Source organism: Xiphophorus hellerii, chromosome 17 (assembly GCF_003331165.1).
Source record: "Xiphophorus hellerii strain 12219 chromosome 17, Xiphophorus_hellerii-4.1, whole genome shotgun sequence".
Classification (NCBI taxonomy): domain Eukaryota; kingdom Metazoa; phylum Chordata; class Actinopteri; order Cyprinodontiformes; family Poeciliidae; genus Xiphophorus; species Xiphophorus hellerii.
Genome location: NC_045688.1, coordinates 11,798,260 through 11,820,964, shown reverse-complemented (window position 1 = coordinate 11,820,964; position 22,705 = coordinate 11,798,260). Strand labels below are relative to the sequence as shown.

At 40.7% G+C, this 22,705-nt stretch overlaps 1 protein-coding gene across 2 annotated transcripts in view; it reads left to right on the top strand.

Moving 5' to 3' along the window:
* Window positions 1-17,256, top strand: part of pdzrn4 (PDZ domain containing ring finger 4) — a 66,402-nt gene extending 49,146 nt beyond the window's left edge. For both annotated transcript variants that reach the window (XM_032590171.1, XM_032590170.1), the window contains 8 exons: window positions 3,234-3,499; window positions 4,098-4,200; window positions 8,590-8,688; window positions 11,317-11,379; window positions 13,255-13,356; window positions 13,576-13,695; window positions 14,422-15,486; window positions 15,573-17,256. In XM_032590171.1, the coding sequence (XP_032446062.1) occupies window positions 3,429-3,499; window positions 4,098-4,200; window positions 8,590-8,688; window positions 11,317-11,379; window positions 13,255-13,356; window positions 13,576-13,695; window positions 14,422-15,486; window positions 15,573-16,145 (2,196 nt within the window). In that variant the 5' untranslated portion in view covers window positions 3,234-3,428 and the 3' untranslated portion in view covers window positions 16,146-17,256. The remainder of the gene's footprint in view (window positions 1-3,233; window positions 3,500-4,097; window positions 4,201-8,589; window positions 8,689-11,316; window positions 11,380-13,254; window positions 13,357-13,575; window positions 13,696-14,421; window positions 15,487-15,572) is intronic.
* The last annotated feature ends 5,449 nt before the right edge of the window (window positions 17,257-22,705 follow it).

The following is a 22,705-nucleotide window of genomic DNA, read 5'->3' as shown; positions in this document are numbered from 1 at the left end:
TTTGTGAGCAGAGCAGAAGTTTCCGGAAATCAAAATGCAGGGGTAAAACGAAAGATTGTGGCGAGGGCTTCGACTGCTGCAGGGGAAGACGAGGTCAACACTAAATGGACGAGGGCAGCTCATTGTTTCATAGTTCATTGTAACCCTTTTCAGCGTGAGACAGGAGTTATTCAGTCCGACATCGTAAATGCAAACGTATAGATGCTTCAAGTCTTTCTAGGGGATGATACAATGCTTAAATTGTGCGTGAAAACTTTCTGTGCATTCTGTGTTTGCTTCCATTTGTTCGCAATGACACCATATCTGTCAGGTTTAGCTGTGAGGTTGAGTGCTTTCGCTCTTATCTCAGTTCAGCAAACACATCCATTCACGAGTGCACGTGCACTTGCACGCACGCACACGCAGCCCTTATCTTAGTGATTTTGTTATCACACGCTGTTTGTATTGAGGACTGGAAATAACATTAAACCATCTGAAGTGACAAGTTGATAGAAACCCTGTCACGTTTAAAGGCTGACGTGTGCAATATGCTTTGTGTATGTTGAAAGCTTCAGGCGAAGCGGTGATAGAACGGCAGCCGTTTCAACAAATCCAACAGTTGGCTCCTGGTTGCGGAAAGCTGGGACCCAATTATTAGCGAGTTAATAATCAGTCACAAAGTGTCCTGTCATCTAAATATTGACATCACCCCCCCCCCCCAAAAAAAAGAATCAGCATATCACAGTCATTTACATAAATATATATAATAGCAAACCAACTGAATTGGTTTTCAAGTGTACATATGCAAGTAGCAGACTGCTGTGTGTTTTTCTTTCTTTCTTTCTTTCTTTTGTCCAGCTAGAAAGCAAGTCAGATAGACTTCAGAGACATTGTAATGGGAGGTCCCAGCAGCAAGTGTTTCTCAATTCCCGTCCTCGTCCCCCTCTCCCCTCCCTTCATGTATTAGATGTGCTTTTGTTCCAGAACGCCTCTCTCAAATGATTGCTTGACCTCTTCTGCGGCCATCGAGCGCCGCAGATGCCTGTTAGTCACCCACAGATTCATGCCAGGTGTGTGGCAGAAGGGAAAACGCTTAAAACATATGCAAGGCAGGCAGGGGGGGGACCAGAGGACCAGAACTGAGATCTTTCAAGGCGACACAGTAGTTATATAAAGTTGTGACTGCAGTGAAACTTCAGAGAAAGTGGCAGAGTTACTTTACCTAGCATTTGAGTGGTTGAAAAATTTAGAGTAGAAATATCCAATTTAAAAGTTTGACTTATTTAGAAGAATTGAAACCGATTAATATTGTAGGCAATTAGAACTTGAAAATTACTGCTTAATTTTATAGGCCTGGTATACTACATGATGGCTCAAGTTGATGTTTAATAATAAACCAAGGAAAATCAGAGAACTGTGTCTAACCCAGGAAAAAAAGCAACAAAAAAGAGAAGACAACCATTTGGAGGAAGCAGATGAACCTGACAAATAACCAGGTAAACATGAGGGTGGATTTGGAACAAAGAAGATGAGAGTGTAATTAACTGAATGTGCTGGAACTGTGTGGGGTACATGACTGGTGGAGCTGAGGAAAAAATGGCCAAATGACACAGAATCAACACAGCAGGTGAAGCCGGCAGGGTTGTCCAAAGTCGGTCCTCGAGGGCCGGCATCCTGCATGTTTTAGTTCTCTCCCTGGTTTAACGCACCTGGATCTAATGATAAATCGTTAGAAGGCCTAAGAAGAGCACTGACATGCTGAAAAGGTTGTTACTACCACCAGGATGAGAACTAAAACGGCCCTCGAGGGCCGACTTTGGGCACCCCCAATGCGAAGGGAACAGGAACAAAAGAACAAGAAATAAATGGAGCGAAACATGGGAATCTACACTGAACACTTCAATCTGTCTATTAGCTGAAGCTAATTTCATTATTGTAGCTATTGGGAGTCTAAATGTGTAATGTAGGCTAAACTGTAAAATGTTTGCTTGAAAATGTAATTTTTTTAGCAAAAAAAAACAAAAACATGAATATTGTTTTATATATAAATTGATGGGGCAGGGTTTTCTAATTCAGTTTAATAGCAAAATCTAAATTCAGCCAAAAATACCTTTCTTTTCTGGTTTTTACTTGTTGCCAATGCCAAGGTGTGTATAATTTGATGCAGTATCATTCTGTATCAATGCCTTGATTAATATATCCTTCTACTACTCAGAAAAACTTTTAAGTTGTTTTAAACTTTGCTTGGTTTTATTTTGAATTTATTTATGTTTGCTTTGTGACAGAAAAATCCATTCTGTAGGATAACGGGGATTGCCACTGTAAAAAGATGAACATTTTAACGCAAATTCACTGCAACACTGTAAAGTTTGATCTCTCCGTCCAACAACAAAGTATCACAAGAATAAAGACAACTTGGATGTTGTTGACAGTTGTGCAGTCGTGTTTGAGTAATAGCGATGCTCAGGATTGACACTCATGTCCATTAAAGCTTTTTCAAGCAAACTGATATTTGCATATCCTCCAGATCAGTACAAATAAGCTGTTTGAATAAATGTGCAGATCAATATGCATGTTTTCAAAAGCAGTCGCTGCGACGTGTTACACAAATAGCTTCTCCTCTACCCATCCCAGTGTTGCACAACTGTGGCTGATTATCTGAATTATAAATGCAATGTTCGCTAAAACTTGTGTCTCTGATGATACATGGTGTACTCGATGGTGCTTGTTTCCATTTTATTGCTCATTTGTCTCAATCAGCATTGCTATTATGCACTTAATGGGCTTAATAGTAAAATTTCAGCGTAAATAATGCATCTCGCTTAGATGGATTGGCGTAAGAACAGGGTAGACTTGCATTTGAATTAGAAAGAGATCAAATGTGCTCTCTAGAAAAATATATTTCTGAACTTACATGGAACTGAAAAACATAAAGTCAGCTGGTGAGCAGTTACAATCTCACAGCCTACTGGGAAACATACTGTGAAGTGAAAAGATATTCCAAATTTACATTTTGTAGTTTTGATGTAGGACGTACTTTAATGGATGCCAGACTTTGGGGGATTGTGCAGGTACTATAAAAAAAAAAATACAGATGTTTGATGTACATCTGGATGCTGCTGGGTGGCTCAATCAAATGATGGATTATTTCTGGTTGAGTAATATCTTAAAGGGTTAAACAAGAAACCTCCGATGAGCAAAACATCTCCAACATGAATAGTTGTTTTTTTATTTCGTTTTTTTTCTCACCCAAGGTGAACGGGCGTGACTTCTCCAAGGTTGAACATGACGAATCAGTGGTGGAGGCCATCAGGCGAGACCCCATCGTTGTCCAGGTTCTCCGGCGAACCCCCGCCAGAGCCACCGTCGTGCAAAAGAACTGCGACTCGGCACAGGATGTGTGTGTGGTCGACGTTTGCACACAAACAGACATCACATTCGAGCACATCATGGCGCTGGCCAAGCTCCGGCCCGCAACCCCGCCAGTCCCAGACATCTGTCCGTTCTTGCTCTCCGACAGGTGAGGGAAAACACTTATTGAATTCCTTTTATAATAGCTATTAAGCAGCTCTGTCAGAGTGGAAACCCCAAGCAAAGCCGAGCACTGTGATATGATTATGCACAGGCGAACTGGCAAACAGTAATTGCTTCGGTGTGCTACATCCATTTTCCTTAATGAAGGCTTTTGCTAGGCGATTAAAATCCAGTGGACTGATATAGTAGGCGGCCTGACACGGCACCCATTCTGATGCTGTTTATGGAGCTTTGCTGGACAGGAAATGAATTCATTTTGCCTCATAAAACTGAAAATCTTATAGGCTTGGTCAGTAATTACAGTGAGGCAGTCACAGGGACAATTTTCAGAGTTCGTGGCTTTAATGGGGGAAATTGTTTATGTCTTTGTCACAAAATGAGACGAAGTATAAAGACTTTGGGTATGGAAAAATGGTAAACAACTGCTGGTAAAGTCTGGTTCATGAAATATGTACAAGGTATCTTATATTAACAGTTACATAAGCAGATGTCCATCTAATTTATTCCACAGAATGACACGCTTTGATATGGGAACACAACATTATGTAAATGATCTTCATCATGGTTCATTTTCTTTGCTTTAGCTGTCAATCCATACACACCATGGAACACGACTTTTATGAATGTCCAGAGTACATGTCCAATACTCCAGGAGAAGTGGAAAGGCCTGAAGAGTACGAGTACGAGGTAGGGTCTCTCATCATCATTTTTTGCATTTTGTCGCATTACAATCAGTAACTTTTAAGGTATTTTATGGGAATTTGTGGGATGTTTTTCTTCTCTGGATTTGGTATTTTGTAGTGATGTGACTTATTTATTTACACGTCATTTAATTTTCTCTGTATGATAACATCATTTTAACAAAATAAGATGAAAAAGTTTTGCACAAGTACTTAATTCTTAGGTAGACTTTTTACCAAATTTCTTTACATTTAAATAATTATTTGGATGATCACCTTTCACTTCTACTTGGGTAGAAATATTGATTTAGTGCTACTCTTAAAATTGATTAAAATTGTGGGCTAGTCTAAAGTCCTCTGGTTCTAAAATTATAACCCAAGCTGCACGGGCTACAGTGGTGCAGATAAATTATTTATTTTTAAAAATGTATCTCTTCGAGGAGAAAGTTGACCTTTTGCACAGTGTTTAGCAGATGCATTGTGCTGTTTAGATGATGCCACCTTGAGGTTCTCCCAGGTTGAAAGTGATGGGTATTATTTGCTTTGTCTGTTTTCCGGTGTAGCTTAATAGGCCCTTCCTGGTTCAGTGCACAGTTTCCTTGGTTAATAGGATCCCTTTGCTGGTAGCTGTGGCCTTTTAGCAACCTCCCCTCCCCCAGTTCGGGTCGGCAGTGGGACGGTGACGGACGGGTTTTGTTTGGTAATAGCAGTGCTATCAGAACAACTTGGACCGTACAACGTTCGCCCATTTAATCACACCCTTCCACCCCCACCTGCCAGGCGTTGCACACACCAAATCGGCTGTCCTCACTTTCCCCAGTCCATCCATGTGTATCTAACTGAAACAAGAATAGCTTTCCCCTTGCAGGAAACAGAACATGGCTGCCATTCCAAGGAAAAAAAATGACTTCTAACTGACAGGTTTTGCTTCACTTCAAACTGATTGCCCACCTGGGTACAGCTGTCATGATACACCTGGTGGTTCTGCCAAATCTAGCACACCATAACATTACCAGGCACCTGCCGAGTTTCAGGGTTATGAATTTGACAGATCAAACAGGAATCGATTCGGAATGAATTTGTTTCCAACACATTTATATACCAAGGCCTTGGAGGCAAGAAATATTTTAATAATGTCAGAATTTCATCGCTTGCACCATGCAATTAATAAAGTGGAAGCAGTGGGGTGTACAGAAGTCAGTTTTCTGTTTGCCAAATTATTCAGTCTTAATTTGGTTTGTCGCAGGTGCCACTTTCTAATGCTGAAAACCACAAATGAGGAAAAAAATGATTTCAGGCAAACCTATTTTTAATATATCACATCAAGTAAGTTTGAAGAAACGTTAAATAATGCTACTTCACACACATTCACCATGCTTATACTTGTACATTCAGCCAAGTATAAAACAAAACGCTTCACAGGCGTAAAAACTGAAAGTATAGCAAATACACTCCACAGTTAAGCAAACACAATTTGATTTGGTTTCATCCCACTTTTTGGGTAAATTTTACTAGTCAAACCAGGTACGATTACTCACCTGTGGACTTGACCACGGGGTATGAATACCTTTGCATATTCTGCTAAATAAATATTCTTTCTTCCCCCACCCCCACCACCTTTTACCTTTATGTAGATTAAAGGCTTGGTGTACCTGTCACAACGGATTAGCGGGAGGTAAAACAAATTTAGAACCTCGATCAGCCGAATTATCTTTCTTATGCTTAAAGCTGCTTACAGCTGAACGGCTGTCATCCGCTGAAATGAGGAAACAATAAGTCAGTGAACGTTGTGCTTGGCACTAATTACAACTGAATGAAACATGAGGTGGTGGTTAAGTGAATGCCCGATCGAAATGGGCATTCGCTTAATATTAAACATCTTCCAGATGTTTAATGTTGCACCAACAGGATGAGACCTATTGTCAGTCCAATCTCAATATTCTTAACATATTTTCTCACAACAAAGGTATCAAAAACCATGATTTTCTGTAGTGTTGTGAACATTTAAAGTTAAACTACTAATCAGAATAAATCATAATCCTTCTGTAATTATTAAGTAATCTCTTGTAGCCTTTGACGCCATCCAATGTTCTAAGAGATTACATGTTTAATATCATTGCAGGCAATATCAGGGCACAAATCAACCAGTTCATCATGCTGGTGAGGAGTGTGCCTGGTACGAAGCAGTGTGTTGTGTTACAAAATCATAAACTCCTTCCACAACCCAACCTTTGAAGGTCAGGGCTGTTTGCACAGGGGGTTAAATGCCACAGAAATTAATTTCTTCCCCTGTCAATCTCCGCTACCGTTGTTTCCCCTGACAGTAGAAACACGGGACAGGGGTTTAATTCCTGCCTCCCCTCCACCATCCCCAGCAGCTCCCTCTCTTTACTCGTCGTTCTTTCCCACAACCCTTCCTTCATTTCATCACAGAGGTGAAATGGATTTGGCAGTGTGAGGTTAATAAAGATTACCCCCAGAGTTATCGTTATGTGATTACTTTAATACACAGCAGAGATCAAAAAGGACCAGCGGTGAGTAGGACTAAATTTGGGGAAATGTCCTGGAGGGGGGGCTGTGCAAAGACATGAAAGACCCGGCCTGCATGGCTCTACCGTATTGGCTTAGTTTGAGTTTTGTATCCCTTGACTTAATTAATATCCACATACCAAGATGGAGCTTGGACTGCAACAATATGCAAATTAAGGCTGCCTCTACTTCAACTTCTATTTCTCTATTTTTGTTTTTATTAGTGACATAGAAATGTAGGAGACTTTTCCATACAAACATGTATTCATCCGCCTGTGCACAGACTCAGTTTGTTGTTGTGCATCTGTTCCGTCAAAGTTTAGTAAAAGACCTGAACAGTCAGAACAAGCAAAGGGGAAAAGCTTCTTGAAAAAGAAAAACTTTATAATCTATGAAAAACAGTCCTGTAGTGAACGAGAAGCTGGAACATTCTCATACCCACCTGTAGCAGAATGCCCAAATATATATCCACCCCAAAGTCAATATCGATGAAACATTTATTATTTAGTCAAAGGGAATTTTAAAAACCACTCTTGACTTAATGAATAATAATAAAAAATATATTTTTGTTTTATGTCCAGAAGAACAGGCAAATTACATTGTCGAAAGTATTCAGACACCCTCTATAATTCATTGAATTGCGATGTTACAGTCGTCACTCTGTCAAATTGTGCCTTAATTGTGACCTCATTCATATGTATTCATTGCCATTTTGTCCCTTCATTTCAGTTTTTGATGGGAGACCATGTAATATCATAAAGCAGCCTGCAGAAGTCTGCAACTTCTGCAGGTATGTAGATTCCGTTGCTACATACTGTACCTGTAAACTTTATCTGGATTTCAGCCTAGCTGAAGTCTAGAAAACAGAGACGGTCCTGTTTTGGGTTTCTACGGCCACGCAGCTGCCTTACAATACCAAGTACGATGAAAAGTGTCAAATGCAGTGTGGTTAAAGCACAACACCACTCAGAGGTGAGTGTAGAGCATTGGAGACGCGTTCTTGACGGCAACAAATGATACTTATCCTACCACGCCGTCCAATCCAGTCGGGTTTGGTAGTTGCCAGGATCACACTATGTGCTGATTGCATTCTGCTGAATATATAGTTTGGTGGAGGGACAAATATGACGCTGGGTTGTGTTTCAGGGACTGGGCACTTCTCCTTCAGTAAAAAGAAGTTTTACAGCATATAGAAGTCTATAACCCGTTTCTTATTGCCATAACAGATGCCTTTGTGAAGCCTGCTTTATCTCTGTCGTATTTTTTGCATGATAAAACAATGGAATTCGACACTTTATGTGCAGTATGTCTTTTACCACCTGAGTGGGGTAAAAGCTGTGTAATATATTAAGCGGTGAGAGGAGGTTTAGGCTTGGATTGAAAGTGTTCGGTTGCACAGTGCAAATTTTATAGCGACACTGAATTGGCTACCTTGGATTTTTTTTTTACCTGCAACCTCAAACCAACAGACGGTTGAAACGTCATTAAAATGATGTTCTCAAGGAAAGCAGTGACTCTGTAAAAGCACACATGCAGCCTGTTTAGAGAACAACTAAAGCTCTTTCACACGAAGCTCCTTGCATGTTTTTATTTTATTGTTTTTGTCATTTTTGCAAACCTAAAGCTAATGGATTATCTTTATGTAAGCTAGAAATATGTCATAAAAGTGGAGCTCTTTTAGTCTGCATGACTCATCCAAATTTTTTGCCACACCAATAATAAGTCAGGCAAGGTAACCCTGGCCAACTTTCCACTGAGTTTGATATTAACAGATGTGTTTCTTTTTCATTTTCACTATTCAGTCACCAGCTGTCTCTTCAATGTTTTAAAAAAAAATATATATATTTGTTTTGCTTGCGTTTAACAGGAAGTGGAGCTGTGTCGTCTGAACAGAGAGGATAAGCTCGGTCTGACATTATGCTACCGGACCGACGACGAGGAGGACACCGGTATTTACGTCAGTCAGGTACTTAGAAACCACTGCTACAGCTTTGTGCAACGTAAAACTATTTCCTGTTTGGTTTTATTTAAGTAGATATTTAAAAGTCACACAGAAACTCTGTCTTATTTTTTTTGACTCGTTATTAGTCCTTTTGGAGCGAGAAGTTATTACGAGGAGTTTATGAAAGCCCAGACCCATTCCCGTATCTACGTTCTAAAGCGGAGAGTGAGTTGAACCGAATTATGGAGGAAGACGGAAAAGAAAAATGTTTTGCAGCCAAACATCAACAGGGAATGAGATATGCATGGCCTAAAAGGAAGTCATGTTTGAAATGTGATTCACTTCCTTCCCTCCTCATTTTTCACCTTTTAACATGTTATCCTTTTAATTAGCTCACAGCGGCGGCGGCTCTCTCTTCCTTTTCTTCTCATAGTTTGAAATGACTTCTTCTGCCATTTACTGCCACTCATCTAAATACCAAACATGCAAAGCCAGACAGGAATATATTACAGAGATTCTCCTAATTCACATGATTGTCAGCTCAGAAAAAAAAAAAAGATCCCCTATTGCAAAAGTGTTGATAAGACGGAAGGAAAACTAATTATTGAGCTATTGAAGAGAAAACCAAATGAATTCGGGGGAACTTGGGCGACGGGAAATAAATTAGGAAATCATTCAGTCTGACTGCAGGTGCAGTTTCAATCCTGTTGTGAAGACAAAGACGGGCTGAAAGGAAAAGTAAGAGCTGCAATGAGGATTAGCTTTCCCGCACAAAGGCACAGATGGCAGAATTACAGCAGTCAATTTAGCTTGAATCAGTTGCATGCTTGCTGTGTAGTTTCCTGCAAAAGGTATATTGAAATTTGACCCATTTTGTCAAATTACAACCACAAACATTACTGTAAGTAAACTCTATTGCAACTTAAAAATAGATGTTCTGCTCTGCTAATCATATAATAATAACAATGATCCAAGTGTTGAACTTATCAAATGGAAGTGTTTAATCTGTTACCTGAAAATGAAAAGGGTTTAGTACAGGGTAATCCACCTACACTGACAGAGTGGAAAAGGAGAATTTTGATGAAACATGAGGAGATAGTAATGAGAAGGAGCTGTAGAGACCTCAACTGAAACTGGAAACATTTTCTAACTGGTCAAAGTGTAGATTCTCAGAAGTGACATTTAAACAGAAGACATTGAACTTATTATCCAAACACCTAGTTCAGTTCTAATCATAATCGTCCATTTAACCGTACCAGGGCTTTAAATTGGAGTCAGAATCGTCACTCCAATAGGATCGTTAGGTTACAAACTTAATTCTGTCTATTGTTAGACTCCCTTTAATGTTGGTGTTTCATGATTCACTTAGATTACGTATTCTACTTCTCTTTCAAACCATCTCGATTCCCTCTCTCAAATTTGTCAATTTTTGTGTTCTGAAGAGAGTCCCTTGTCCTTGAGATTTAAATGCACCGCTGAGTGTTGACCTGACAGTCTTTCCCTGTCAGAGAAACAAAAAAAGTACAGCTGCTATTCTAATCAGGCAGTAAACTTGCTGACAGGTCAGCTGTTAGTTATACACACCATAAATACGTCCTTCCTGGAAGACTGGCAGGCAGAGGGCCATTTTTGTAGAACGTCATGAGAATTCCTGCCACAAGTTTGCCACAAACCATGGATTCGACACAGCAAACCTGTAGAGGACGGTGCTCTGGTGACATAAAACCAAAATGTTACTTTTTAGTCCAGTCTAAACACACATCAACTTGGATACATCATCTCTGCTGTGAGGCATAGAGCAGCATTATTGCAGTGAAAGGGAATTGGAGATTTTTTTTTTTTTTATTTCATGCAAAAGTTGAAAGAGGAATGAATACTTTTGTAAAGCACCATGTCTTCCTGCTGTTCTGCTTTTTCAGTTGTTTCCCTTGAACCTGACAAAAAGCTCAAAAACTATTGAAAGCAGACTGTGGAAACTGCCTTCCACCGACAGAACACATATATTTGTGTCTGTGTCTTTGCTATGCAGGGTCTCTCTCATTAAAATGCATGTATGGATAGCACTGATGCAACTTTCGGGAAATACGTGATCTTATTTTGACTTGTTTTTTTTAATGTTTTGCACACCTTACTAAGACTTTTGATCTTGCACGCGGGGGAAACAACAAAATTTATGATTGTGCAGCGCTGGCGTGCATATCCACCGGGACACTTTTGAAGAAGAGGATAAATTAAGCTATTCAGCCTAAAATTTGCAAGATTTTGTTTAAGCTTTTTTTTTTTTTTTTTTTCTCAGTCCCCCCACTTTTTTTTTTGTTGCATCTCCAACACGAGTGACGCTCTCTTCGTACGTACAAAAAAAATATGTTAAATCTGCTGTTGCTCGTAACTGTCTTCTGAAACTTGGACATGAATCGACCTCAGTACCGACTCAGTCTGCACAAGCCCCTCTTTAACATAGGAAAAATACAGGCTTGAGAGTGAGGTTAAAAAAAAAAGTATCTCTCCTTTGTGGGGAAAAAACAGTGTTTTCTGCAAACGGCGAACATCAAAGTGCAGTTAGAGCGCGAGACGTCGCAGGCTGCATTTCGGAGAATACAGACATGCTCAATGACTAGCTGTCGGGATTGATTTCTGCGTTCTTTTGTGCAGGTGGAGCCGAACAGCATAGCAGCGAGAGACGGACGCATTAAGGAAGGAGACCGCATTCTGCAGGTGAATTATTTACTTTCAGTGACAACGATCCACTAAGATCAGGTTATGTCATATTCTCAGAAATATCATGTTTTTTTTTCCCCAGTACTCCTCAAATAACCGCTACCCTTTTAATTAACAAAAAGAAAAGGCTGTCTAGGAGGAAAAATACCTCTCAATAGCTTCTCTACCCTTATATGACATTCTTGTAAGAGAATAACGGAGCTGCTGGTGTCTCGAGTCTGGGCAAGGATATGTATATTTAATCGCCTCGTTTTATCAGGGAAATTAAAGTCCTTAGTTGCAGTTTCGCAGGCACTACATCATCTGTGAGAACTCTTTCTGGCTCTGTCCCTCATTATGCAAACCTTCCATGGGGTAAGCTACTGCGAACAGCTTCAGTTTTAACAAAAGGTCGTTCTTTGTAAATCTGACTCGAACAGAAATGCTGAGAAACGTGGACAGATCATTGCCGTTTAAAACAAAAAAAGGTTATCTCAGTTTTGATATCTAGTCTGAAGCAGATCTATAATCATGTCCATGAATATAAAGCTTTTTGTTGTTTTTTTAAAAACACATTTTACCAGATTGTTTTTGCGTTTGTTGTTCTCGCGCTAAAACACTGGCGTAACAAACTTGAAAATGAATGACCCCCTGACCCTGGACTTGCCTATAAGTGGCTCACTCTTTTCATGGCCTGACAGCTTTCAGCTTGTTTTATTTTTTTTAGCTGAATGTTTGCCTCCTGCTATTCTGGAAAAATAAAATCAAAATTAGCTTTCATCCTTGAGCAAGAACTTTGACGCCAAAGAGTTGTGCTTCAAAAAATGTTTTAACGCAAAGATGTGTTGTCACTGATTGGGGGGAAAAAAGCCAGATATTGACCAGTCAATATTGATGACAATTACTTACCTATCTTTCAGCTTGTCTTACAGTGTGCTCATTGGTATTAAAAAAAAAAAATCACTTTTGGTCCTGTAAACTAAAAATCGACAGATTCCGGTCACTGGCCAATATCTTGGTCCATTTCAAAATCGTCACTCTTAAAAGTCCCGGGGTCTCTGATACCGGAAAACAAACGTGTCTTCAGATGATGTGGAACTGGATTTGCATTGATTTCACTTTAGGGTTATTATTAAAATAGATGTTTTAATTTGGGAAGCAAAGGAGGTCATCATTAAAAACCAGATTTGTGTATCATAAATATCAAAGCTGTACTCCTAAATAAAAGTGTTACCTAGTGTCTAGGAATTCCCTGTTACTGATGGTTGTTTTAGTCAGATCCCTTGCTTATCTCGGTAAAGTGACATTTTAAGTAGCTTTCAGTCCAAGTAGAAGACTTTGAATCCTCTTTATTAATTGTATATTGACCTCTGAGTATCTCCCTTCTCGCAGTGTGTTGTTTGTTTCCTTGTCCTATGAATGATTGGGTGGGATACGGCCTGCTCTGCTCCTGGCCCTATTATCTTCCTCTGACAGCCCCATTACTCTAGTGTGGAAAAGATGAACGCCACCTGTCAAAGAACAGTTAATTGTATGTCTGGATGGTCTGGTGAGAGCAGAGTTCCACTATTGACTCCCCTCTCCAGAGTGTGTAGCCTCTCTTGTGTATTCATATTAGGAGCAAGTGGCAGCGGAGAGGGAGGAAGGCGGACGGCAGATGAGACATGCAGAGAAATTAAAAAAGAAGTGTGTGGAAACAAAGACTAATGGAGAGTGAAAATATATGGATAGGGGGAAGAAAGTAAAGGGGCTCAGAGTCAAGAAAGATCAATGATCCACACAAATAAAGCCTAACCCATCTTCTCTTGCAGCTTAATTGCGTATAATTTAAAGGACATGTGTATGTTATGCAAATTTTCCTTCTCATACGCAATGTCGGTCTTTGGTGTGCAGATAAATGGCTTTGAAGTGCAAGACCGGGAGAAAGCCGTTGCCTTGTTGTCAAGCGAAGAAGCAAAGAGCATCAGACTCCTGGTGACAAGGCCAGAGATCCAGGTAAACACGCGCGCACACACACACCCACGCAGCCCTCCTGCCCCGTCTTTGACAACCTGTGTCATGTCAGATAAAAGCGACTCCTGCTTGAGAGCCTTTCGGTTTTCTTTCCTGTCAAGGTGATTGTTTAGAGTCCCTGCACGTGCGCGCGCTCACAAACGCACACAGTCATGGGTGCGAAACCTCAGAGAGGACTCTGACAAGATCTTGTGATTGCAGCTGGAAGAGGAGGCTGTGTGGCTGGATGACGAGCAACAGCGGCTCGTCGAGGAGCTGAAGATGGAGATTCTGGAGGAGAAGAGGAAGCAGAGAGAACAGAGCTTTGAGATGGCAGATAGGGTGAGTAAAACGGATCAAAATAAGAGACAAAAAAAACGTCCAAAAAAAGAGACGGCGGAGAAAGGATGGCGACAACACTACAGTTGATGTATGCGACCACAGCGTCGTTCTTACCAAGGCGGTGGGAAGTTGGAGGAGACAGGCTTTAGTTCTTATCACCATCATGTTACCCATAGATTACTTGAATGTTGTATTGATTAGTCCAAGCTGTAATTTATATTCTCTTTCCATTTCAAATATTTGTAGTATATTTTAAATGCTTCTTGACCTTTGTTTCTAATTGATTGTGGTTAAATCTCACTGGGATTTAGCTAAAGGACTTAGATATCAAAACAATTACAACTTCTTTAGCTGATCTCCTGTCATTATCCTTAAGGTCCTTTTAACGTGGACTTAAAACTACTCAATGAACTAAAGGACTCCACTGCTACTTGAATATCACTGAACCAAGGTGATTTAAAAGCTTTAATTTCGGTGGGAAGACAATCAAATTGCCACACTTTTATATCCCTAAATAAATTATTCTTAGCATCCTTCCCAGCCATTCTTCATTTCTTTATAATGAAGGAAAGGCTTCAACCTCTCCTTTAGTTTTAACATGCAATATTCCGAATTTGCATTGAACTTCAGCAACTTAAATATCCTTGTTTTACTTTTGGCCATCTCCGAAATGATGCCTTAGCTCTTGTAAGCAGAGTAAAGAGTGTTGTGTTTCTTCATTTAAAGCTCCTAGGTGATGAGGACGCCACAACGGACACGGCCACCTGTTCTTCCAACAATCAAGACAGTGGATTTGGGCGCAGCACAGACAGTACCGAGCACCAGCCCTTATTGGCAAGACTTTACAAGAGGAGCCCCGCAAAGTGCCTGAGGGATCGATGGCAGTCAGAACATCCACTCAACAGGCGAGGGACTGTTGTACCACAAGACGCCCAAAGCACAAAATCCCATTTAACGAGCCAAGGCAACGAAAGTGTAGTGAGTATTCGTAATAGTGGATGCGGAGTCCGAGGTTTAGAGAACTGCTTCCAGCAACTTTTAGAGCTCAAGTGCCAAATACGAAATGGGGGCGAATGCGGGGTGTACTCCATTAGACACAGTATAGAATGTAGTCTCACTGGGCAAGGTGGAGGGGATGGAGATAGTGACGGTGATGTTGGTGCAGGGGGAGGGGTAGAGCAGGAGTTGAAGATGCTGAATGAAGAGCTGCGCAGCATTGAGTTGGAGTGCCAGAGCATCATGCAAGCCCATCAACTACGCAAGTCCCAGCAGCTCGAGCAATCACAGCCTGCACCCTGCTCACCAGGAATGAACCACAAAAATGGACAAAAGCGGCACGGGAGGCTGGCTGACATTCATGAGTACCCCGAGAGGTCTGACAGCGATCGAGTTCGTGAGAAGGACAGCTCCAGTGCCTACAACACAGCGGAGAGTGCCCGGTCAACGCCTCTGGGCATGGAGAAATCCCCTGATCATTCGCTGCAGAGACAGATCAGCATTACCAACCAGAAAAACCTCAGACTTGCCTCTTCTGCGCCATCCAATCCCATTCCTATCCCAAAGCCTCAAGGCACACATAGGCCTTGCAGGCCAGCCGATCATGGTCCAGTTATCTCCAGCAGCCCCGACCAGAGCAATCCTTCACGGTCTGAGTCGGACCCAGCCCTACCAGCGGACGACGAAAGATGCGACAAAAAGGGAAGCAGCAGAGACTCGAGAAGAGCTCTTCCTTATGGTGCTTCATATCAGACGGGCACCTATCACGGCCAGGGAGGATCCAAACAACTTCAGGTTTGTATTATGAAAACTTATCTATGTAGCGCACGTCTACATAAAGCACTTCTGAATAACTTTGAATAACATCATCTCTATTGCAGAGCTATATGCAGCTGCTCCAGCAGCACTCATCCCTGGAGTATTCACAGAGCCAGCTGAGTCTCCTTAGCGTGTGTCGAGATCCCATGCACCGCAACGGTCATGGGGGGGAACCTCGCCTCGAGTGGAAAGTCAAAGTCCGCGCAGATGGGACTCGCTACGTCGCCAGGAGACCTGCTCGCGACCGCATACTTAGGGAGCGGGCACTTAGAATCAGAGAAGAGAGGAGCGGAGGCATGACCACAGACGACGATGCGATGAGTGAGATGAAGATGGGCCGCTACTGGAGCAAGGAGGAGAGGAAGCAGCATTTGGCAAGAGCCAGGGAGCAAAGGAAGAGGAGGGAGTTCATGCAGAAAAGCCGCCTCGAATGCCTAAAGGAGGGACCGGCGAGCGGAGCCGAGGGCAAAAAGGAGATCAACATCTTGGAGCTCAGTCACAAAAAGATGATGAAGAAGCGGAACAAAAAAATTCTGGACAACTGGATGACCATCCAAGAGCTGATGAGCCATGGGGCAAGAGTCCCAGAGGGATCTACTGTTCATAATGCCTTTCTTTCTGTCACCACTGTTTAAGAGACGTGTCTAAATATTTGATGCAGGCATATTTTTTAAAATCAGGTGCACCGTTGCTTTGTTTTGGAAGTCGTCACGCTGTGAAAACCACTGTACATGGAGAAACTCTGCAGCATTCCCTGAGCAACGTTTTTGCTAACAGTTGGAAGAATGTTCAGCATTCAGTCCCACACGTCAGTCATTTAAAACACGACGCAAGATGCTTTTAAACCGGACCAACGTTTTATTTTTTTTTGGTGATAAGGTGGTGCCTAGTAGCATGTCGGTTCAATCAGTTCATAAAACGCGAACGAACCGACAATGTTTTGTATACTCTGCTTTGTGTCTTAATATCTGTCATTTTTATGTTTCATAATATATGAAGCAATTTTACTTGCCTCATTCGAGCTGGCCTTTTATATGGGGAAGATTGCAGTATTTTTTACACTTTGTAATCTCAAATTTTGTAAGAATTTTTTTTTTTTTTTTAATGCAGAATGTCAATGTATTGTAAACGATTATCATAATTTCCTATTTATATTTGTATCACCAAACCCGCCACTGTCGAGGTGAGACTATTTGATTGTACTATAGCTAACGCTGTACGCCAGACCAGCAAAACAGGAAGTAAGAAATCTCAAAAGACAAACCCTGCCGGAGACGACTCCTTTACATCGCATCTGTGTCGGTGTCAGGGGTTGTCGGTTTACGTCACTAAAAATGTCAATATGCTGTCAAAGAGACATTTTAGACGTGAGTTAGAAGGGTTCTTTGAAACAATTTTACCTCAGCTTACAGTTAAAACTGAACTATCAAGAAATTCAATGCTTTGCTAATGAAATCATTGCCTGATACTTTAAAGTATGAACCTGTGACTTATGTTTAAATCATTTTTAGTTTAATTTATATTGTTTACTTGCTAATTGTATTTATTGTAAATTAAGTTAATCGTCAGCCCCGATTCTCTTAATGTGGGGCGTCCTGAGGAAAGCAACGTTTTTCAATGCGCTGAGAAGACTTTGTATCATATTTTCAGCCTTTCAGCTCTGCTGTTTTTACTGCTAACGAGGCCTCAAATTGAGTAATTGTTGATAATGTTTGTAAAACTGAATAAAGAAAGCAGCAAAAAGCATTGTCCTCTTGTCCAAAGTTTTTAACCTTGTGTATATGTATCATGTTCGTTTGTTTTTTGTTTTTTTTTTACCTGTGCTTGTTAAAAGCAGCTATCAGTAGGCAATCTTCTAACTCCACTAGCGCCATCAGCCATCACTGTGAAATGAATTGGTATACATAATTGTAATTATTCACTTCATGTTTCAATGTGCAGCAACAAATGTTTAAACTAGTATTACTGACTTGGATATAGACATTTAGGACTGATGGTTTAAAGATGATTTAAAGTTTTAAATGGTCCCCTGTCCTACCTGCATGTTTTGTTGGTGTATGTTATTTTGTTGTAAGGTGTGCTCCAAACATGATGTGGGGAATAGTTCAAATTATTATGATTAAGATAAATCTTCAGCCTCATTTGCCACATCAAACAACTGAAATTTTATTCCAGGACTCGCAAGCTTTGATTGCCTTGGATGAGGGCACAAGATTTAGTGTCACATGGCCTAAAGGCATGAATGGTGATTCACCCTGTTGCTGCCTTTTACTGTATTCATGTATTCATATTGGACATGACTGACTGTGTGGAAAGTTGGGACGTGTGCATGTGAGGAGCAATAAATAGCATGGCTGTGCTGTAATAGAATTAAAGCTAAACTATCCTCCCATTTCAGCGCATTAAAGAGACACCGGCGAAGTCTCTGTTGCCCCTGTCCACAGCCCAGTGAGCTGAGGAATTAATGAGGCACGTCAGACTGGCATCCTCATCACTGGGGCCTTTATGCATAATATTAAATCAGGTAAGCAACACATCCACCTCCCTCAAAACCTGCCTGCCTTCTCCATATTATATCCAGGGCACTGCATCTGTGTGGCAAGAAGTGGGGGAGGTGCTAAGAAAAAACATTGCAATCAGTTTCTAAGGTGCAAAGGAAAAATAATTGGGTGTATTTGAATGTTATGTTACACTCCAGTTGTATCCAAATCCTGGGTTAAGTTTTCTTCCATAATAGCAAAAATATCTGTGGTTTTGAGGCTGCAGTGCTTTAGAATAAGCTTCACAGTATCACAACTTTTCTTAAATGTTTTATGGCAGTAGGTGTCTCAGAAAATCAACATCTAAAAAAAAAAAAACCACCATAAAAGTTTTATTGCTTTTTTGTGCAGACTTAGGCATTGGGAATAATAAATCAAACAAAATCAGAAAATAGTTGAAAGGTGAGTTGAGAGTGGAGAGTGGATGTCAGTCCTTTTTTTAATTTTTTTTATCTACATATGATGACATTCTGTTGCTTGTGGATGAAGGACTGACAAATCCACTTGCAGATAGCACTGTTGGTTGGTGAATACATTAACAACATGTCCAAAATATCCACAGTTCTGACACGTTGCAGCTATTTGGTTAAAATGAGACTGGCTTTACTTTGATGTTTTCAAAAACGCAGCTAGACAAGATGAGTGCACACATGCTGGTAGGAGAGCTAAAGGAAAAAAGACAGAAATAATGTTAATAAGATTGGTCAGAATCTGAGAAAAAAAAAAGATGCCACTCCCAGTCTATTATACATTTTATCCATTGTAGGCCCAAGTTGGACAAAAACTATCAGACAAATCGTTCGCATAAAACGTAGTTACCATTGAGATGCACACAATGTAAACAAATCTAATGTTTAGAGCCTGACATGAAATGCAACACAGCACAGCTTCATTTTATGCAAAATCCAACAGTCTGAACTGAATCCCGTGAAACTATTCAGACGCAACAGTTTACAAAACTCAAACTGCAGCAGGAATCTACATGCAGGAGCGTTGCAAACGGATTTTGTTCTATGAGCTGGAAAAAAAAACAAACAAAAAAAAAAAAACGGTTGGACCAGCTAATGCTTGGAGGGCCATCAATTCTTTCCCCAACTCCGTCTCACCCTCCTCCACCATCAGCAGTAGCTTTCTTATCTCGCAGCGGCGGCTATGTTCTCCAGGTCCCTCAGCCCGATAACAAGAGCTAAAAGTGTCGAAAAAGCCACTTTCCCGTGCAGACAGGACCCAAACTCTGCATCTTTCCCATGCAAATAAAGACCAGAGTTGTCTGTCTGGGTGAAAAACAGACAGAAACCTCACACGCCCACCTCAAAACTGTATGGAGATTAGATGCTTTACATAAGAACAGAATTTTGAGGGACAATCACGTCTCGGTAGTTTGCGTTGAGCTATAATTATCAGTGTGAAATTTCAATGCCTCTAATTACACTTGTAAAATTCCTCACCTGTGAGTCGCTTTGGATAAATGGGCCGCGTGTCGACATACATGGACAAACGCACGGAAATTTGAAATTTCAAACAATAAAAATGTTTGAAGCTATAAAAATAACCTACACTTAACAACTCTGTATTACATAAAGTATCACCCCCAGGCTTCCAACATCACCCCAGGAACAACACTCTGGGCACAACAAGCATTCCACCAATTAGCATACAAGGCGGCAGATAAGAGTCGTAGTTTAAAGCAAACCTGCAGCTCTTATCACAGAACAAAAAGGAATGTGTTCATTGCTTTGTTCCTCGGTGGCTAATCTGTAATAGTGAGATAGACGGTGTTATCAAGCAGGAGCTTTTCTCTTTACTCGTCCTTTATCATCTCATCTTAACCAGTTAAGATCAACAAATGATGAGATTAGATGAAAAACATGTTTAAAAAATAAGTTTGCGTCATTAATTATTGCTACAATTCAACACCCTCTAAAATTAATGGTACCTTTGCTGCAAAGCTGCCAATAATCAAATTCATTTTTGATTGCGGTTACATAATCTGACAGCGGAGCAAATCCAACTTGAGCGTTGTGTTCACTTGAGGAAAGATAATGACACAACAGGAAATAAGTGTGATAAGTAAATGATAAATGAATGGCATGAAACCCAGTTACAGTTTCATGCTACGCAGATGACATTGTTATTTATACAGCACTTTGTCCAACATAAAATGGGCAAATTTCCAGAGATGAAACAATTATGTTCTTAAAAAATCTAACAAAAGCTATATTTAATTACTTTGATTACAATTGAAAATACCAGCTATCACTCTAAACCACAGAGGAATAATTAAATAAAAGAATATATATATATATATATTTCAATCTGGAGAGACTCAGACGGAGATGAGAAGACAATTAGAAGAGTTTATTGACAAACAGAATTTAAAGTCTTTGGCGCTCGGGCCCCGGCTGGGGATGACGGTTATCGCAGCGTTAGCGATAGGCTTCAGATGAGCATCCCCGATGCTGTTAGGAACGTCATCCCCCGGGGCCCGGCACTGGTGGTGGAGGTTGAAGAAGGGTGCGGGCCTCAGGACCGGGCGAATGGAGGAGAAGGGGTGGTGGTGGGTTGAGCTTGGCTGGAGAGCGAAGGACACCATGGATGAAGGTCCTTATCAGCTGGGACTTGGTCGGTGATTGGACGTGACGTGGCTTGGTCCGGCGTTGATAGGTCGACGATTGTGGGCAGGTCGCTTCAATTAACGGGTCCCGGTGGGGATAAAAGAGTCTTCCAGTTTGAATTTGCGCCTAGGCTTCATAACAACCAAAATCGTATAAGAAAAATAGGGCTGGTTTAGGACCCAGGTCATCTTGATAATTTAAATAAAAATCCTGGTGTCCTCTGCAAGAAAATGAAAATCACTGGAGCCGTATGTTTTATATCAATGTAATGACACAATATATTATGGCCACTTCGACACATTTACCTGTGGAAGAAATCTCCAAATTTTCTTGTGTTTCGTAAAATTTGCATTTTTCTTTGAACGTTGTTATTAATGATGCCTACTGCTGTCTGTTGCACAGAAACATACACAGGTTTGTCCCACATGGCTGTCATCTATAAAAGCCTCAGCTAACCTAAAAAAAAAAGGTGTGGATCGGGTCCAAAATAACTTGCTCTTTAGTCTGAATCCAGACTGGACTCCTGCCATTACAAATTGATGGTCTATCGGCTTTTTCATTGCAGTGATGCTGTAGAACTATTGGCAACGTTTGGTACGATAGCAACAGTCTAAGGCAGCTTCTGTAATGAGTTGTATTTATGAATAACTGGTTAAATTTATTCTTTTTGTCCTTTTCAATAATCAAACACCTGCTTGTCCCTGTGAAGCTAGAACATATCTTGGCCATGTCCACCTGTTGCACTGCTGAACCTTTACTCAGACGAAGTTGGTGGATTAAACATGCACCCAAAGTGCAACAGGATTAATCCTGCAATCACTGGATCATTTATCGTCAGCTAGCAAACAAGCAAGGCTAAAATCAAATCTAAAAAGTATATCTGCACTTTCCACTTAGTCAATAAAAAAGCCCATGAAGCACAAAACCTCTCGGTCCATGTTGTGGTTCAGCTGGATTAACTGGCCTGCTGAGAGCAGGGTTGAGATCCTGCTCCTTCAGTCCCAACAGAAACCTGCTTCTCCGAAATAATAAAACACACAATCAATGAGTTCTCAGTGATTTGCAAAAATAAAAGCTGACAAATCAATACCAAAATAAATAATATTTTACCTCAACTTTCCATCCACAGCAATGCAATTGATGAAGCAGCTACACTGCCCTGCATAGATATTCAGGGTGCATTTCTTTAGGTCCTTCTCCTGGACTTGTTTACATCTATCTACCTGCGAGTTTATTATTCCAGCTAAACTGTAAGAGTTATCAGAATGACTCGGTCTGGATTTGATCAGATTTGTTTGAATTTGATTGTCGTTGTCTAAAAATGTCTGTTTTTTTTTCTCATAAGTGAGTTACAGAAGCGAGATTAATATTTTAACAGCATTTAGAGATTTGGGAGTCTCTAAGCAAGGGATGAGAAATTAACTTTCCCCAAAGGCCACATGGCTAACTATGACTGTTATTGAAAGACGGATCGCTGGTTCTAAATTAATCTAAAAAATAATTTTTTAGATTATTTTTAATCTAAAAAACTAGAAAGTGTGCATTTCCTATGAAAATGCAAGTGTGAATGCTGAACGCTCAATGCTTTTGGTGAAAATGGCAAAAGCGTTTGAAGCCGACCTGAGACATGACGTGTGAAACACAACGGGCATTTTATATTGTAATTCTCAATTCTGCCACAGGATGAAGCCGTTTCCCCATGGGGTGAAAAATTCATAAAAAGCTGAATATTATCAAAAGTATGAAGGTTATGAATACCAAGAGATACAGCCTGCATTAGGAGAGCAAGCCAAGTAGCATAAAAGTTGAATGGTGAAAATAGCACAAAGTATGCAGGAGAAGAAGCTCGGCGAAATTTACCAGAGAAGTGGAACTCAATAGTGTGAATGCAAAAATGTATAGGGCAGTAAAATGGAGGGTCCAATGGTTCCCTGGCCCCCCTGTTCTGGCGAACCTGCACTTCCAGTTCAGACCTGTGGGAAAAATGTATTTAGTGCCCACAGATTTTTTTTTTTTTTTTCCATAGAGCATGCTCACTGT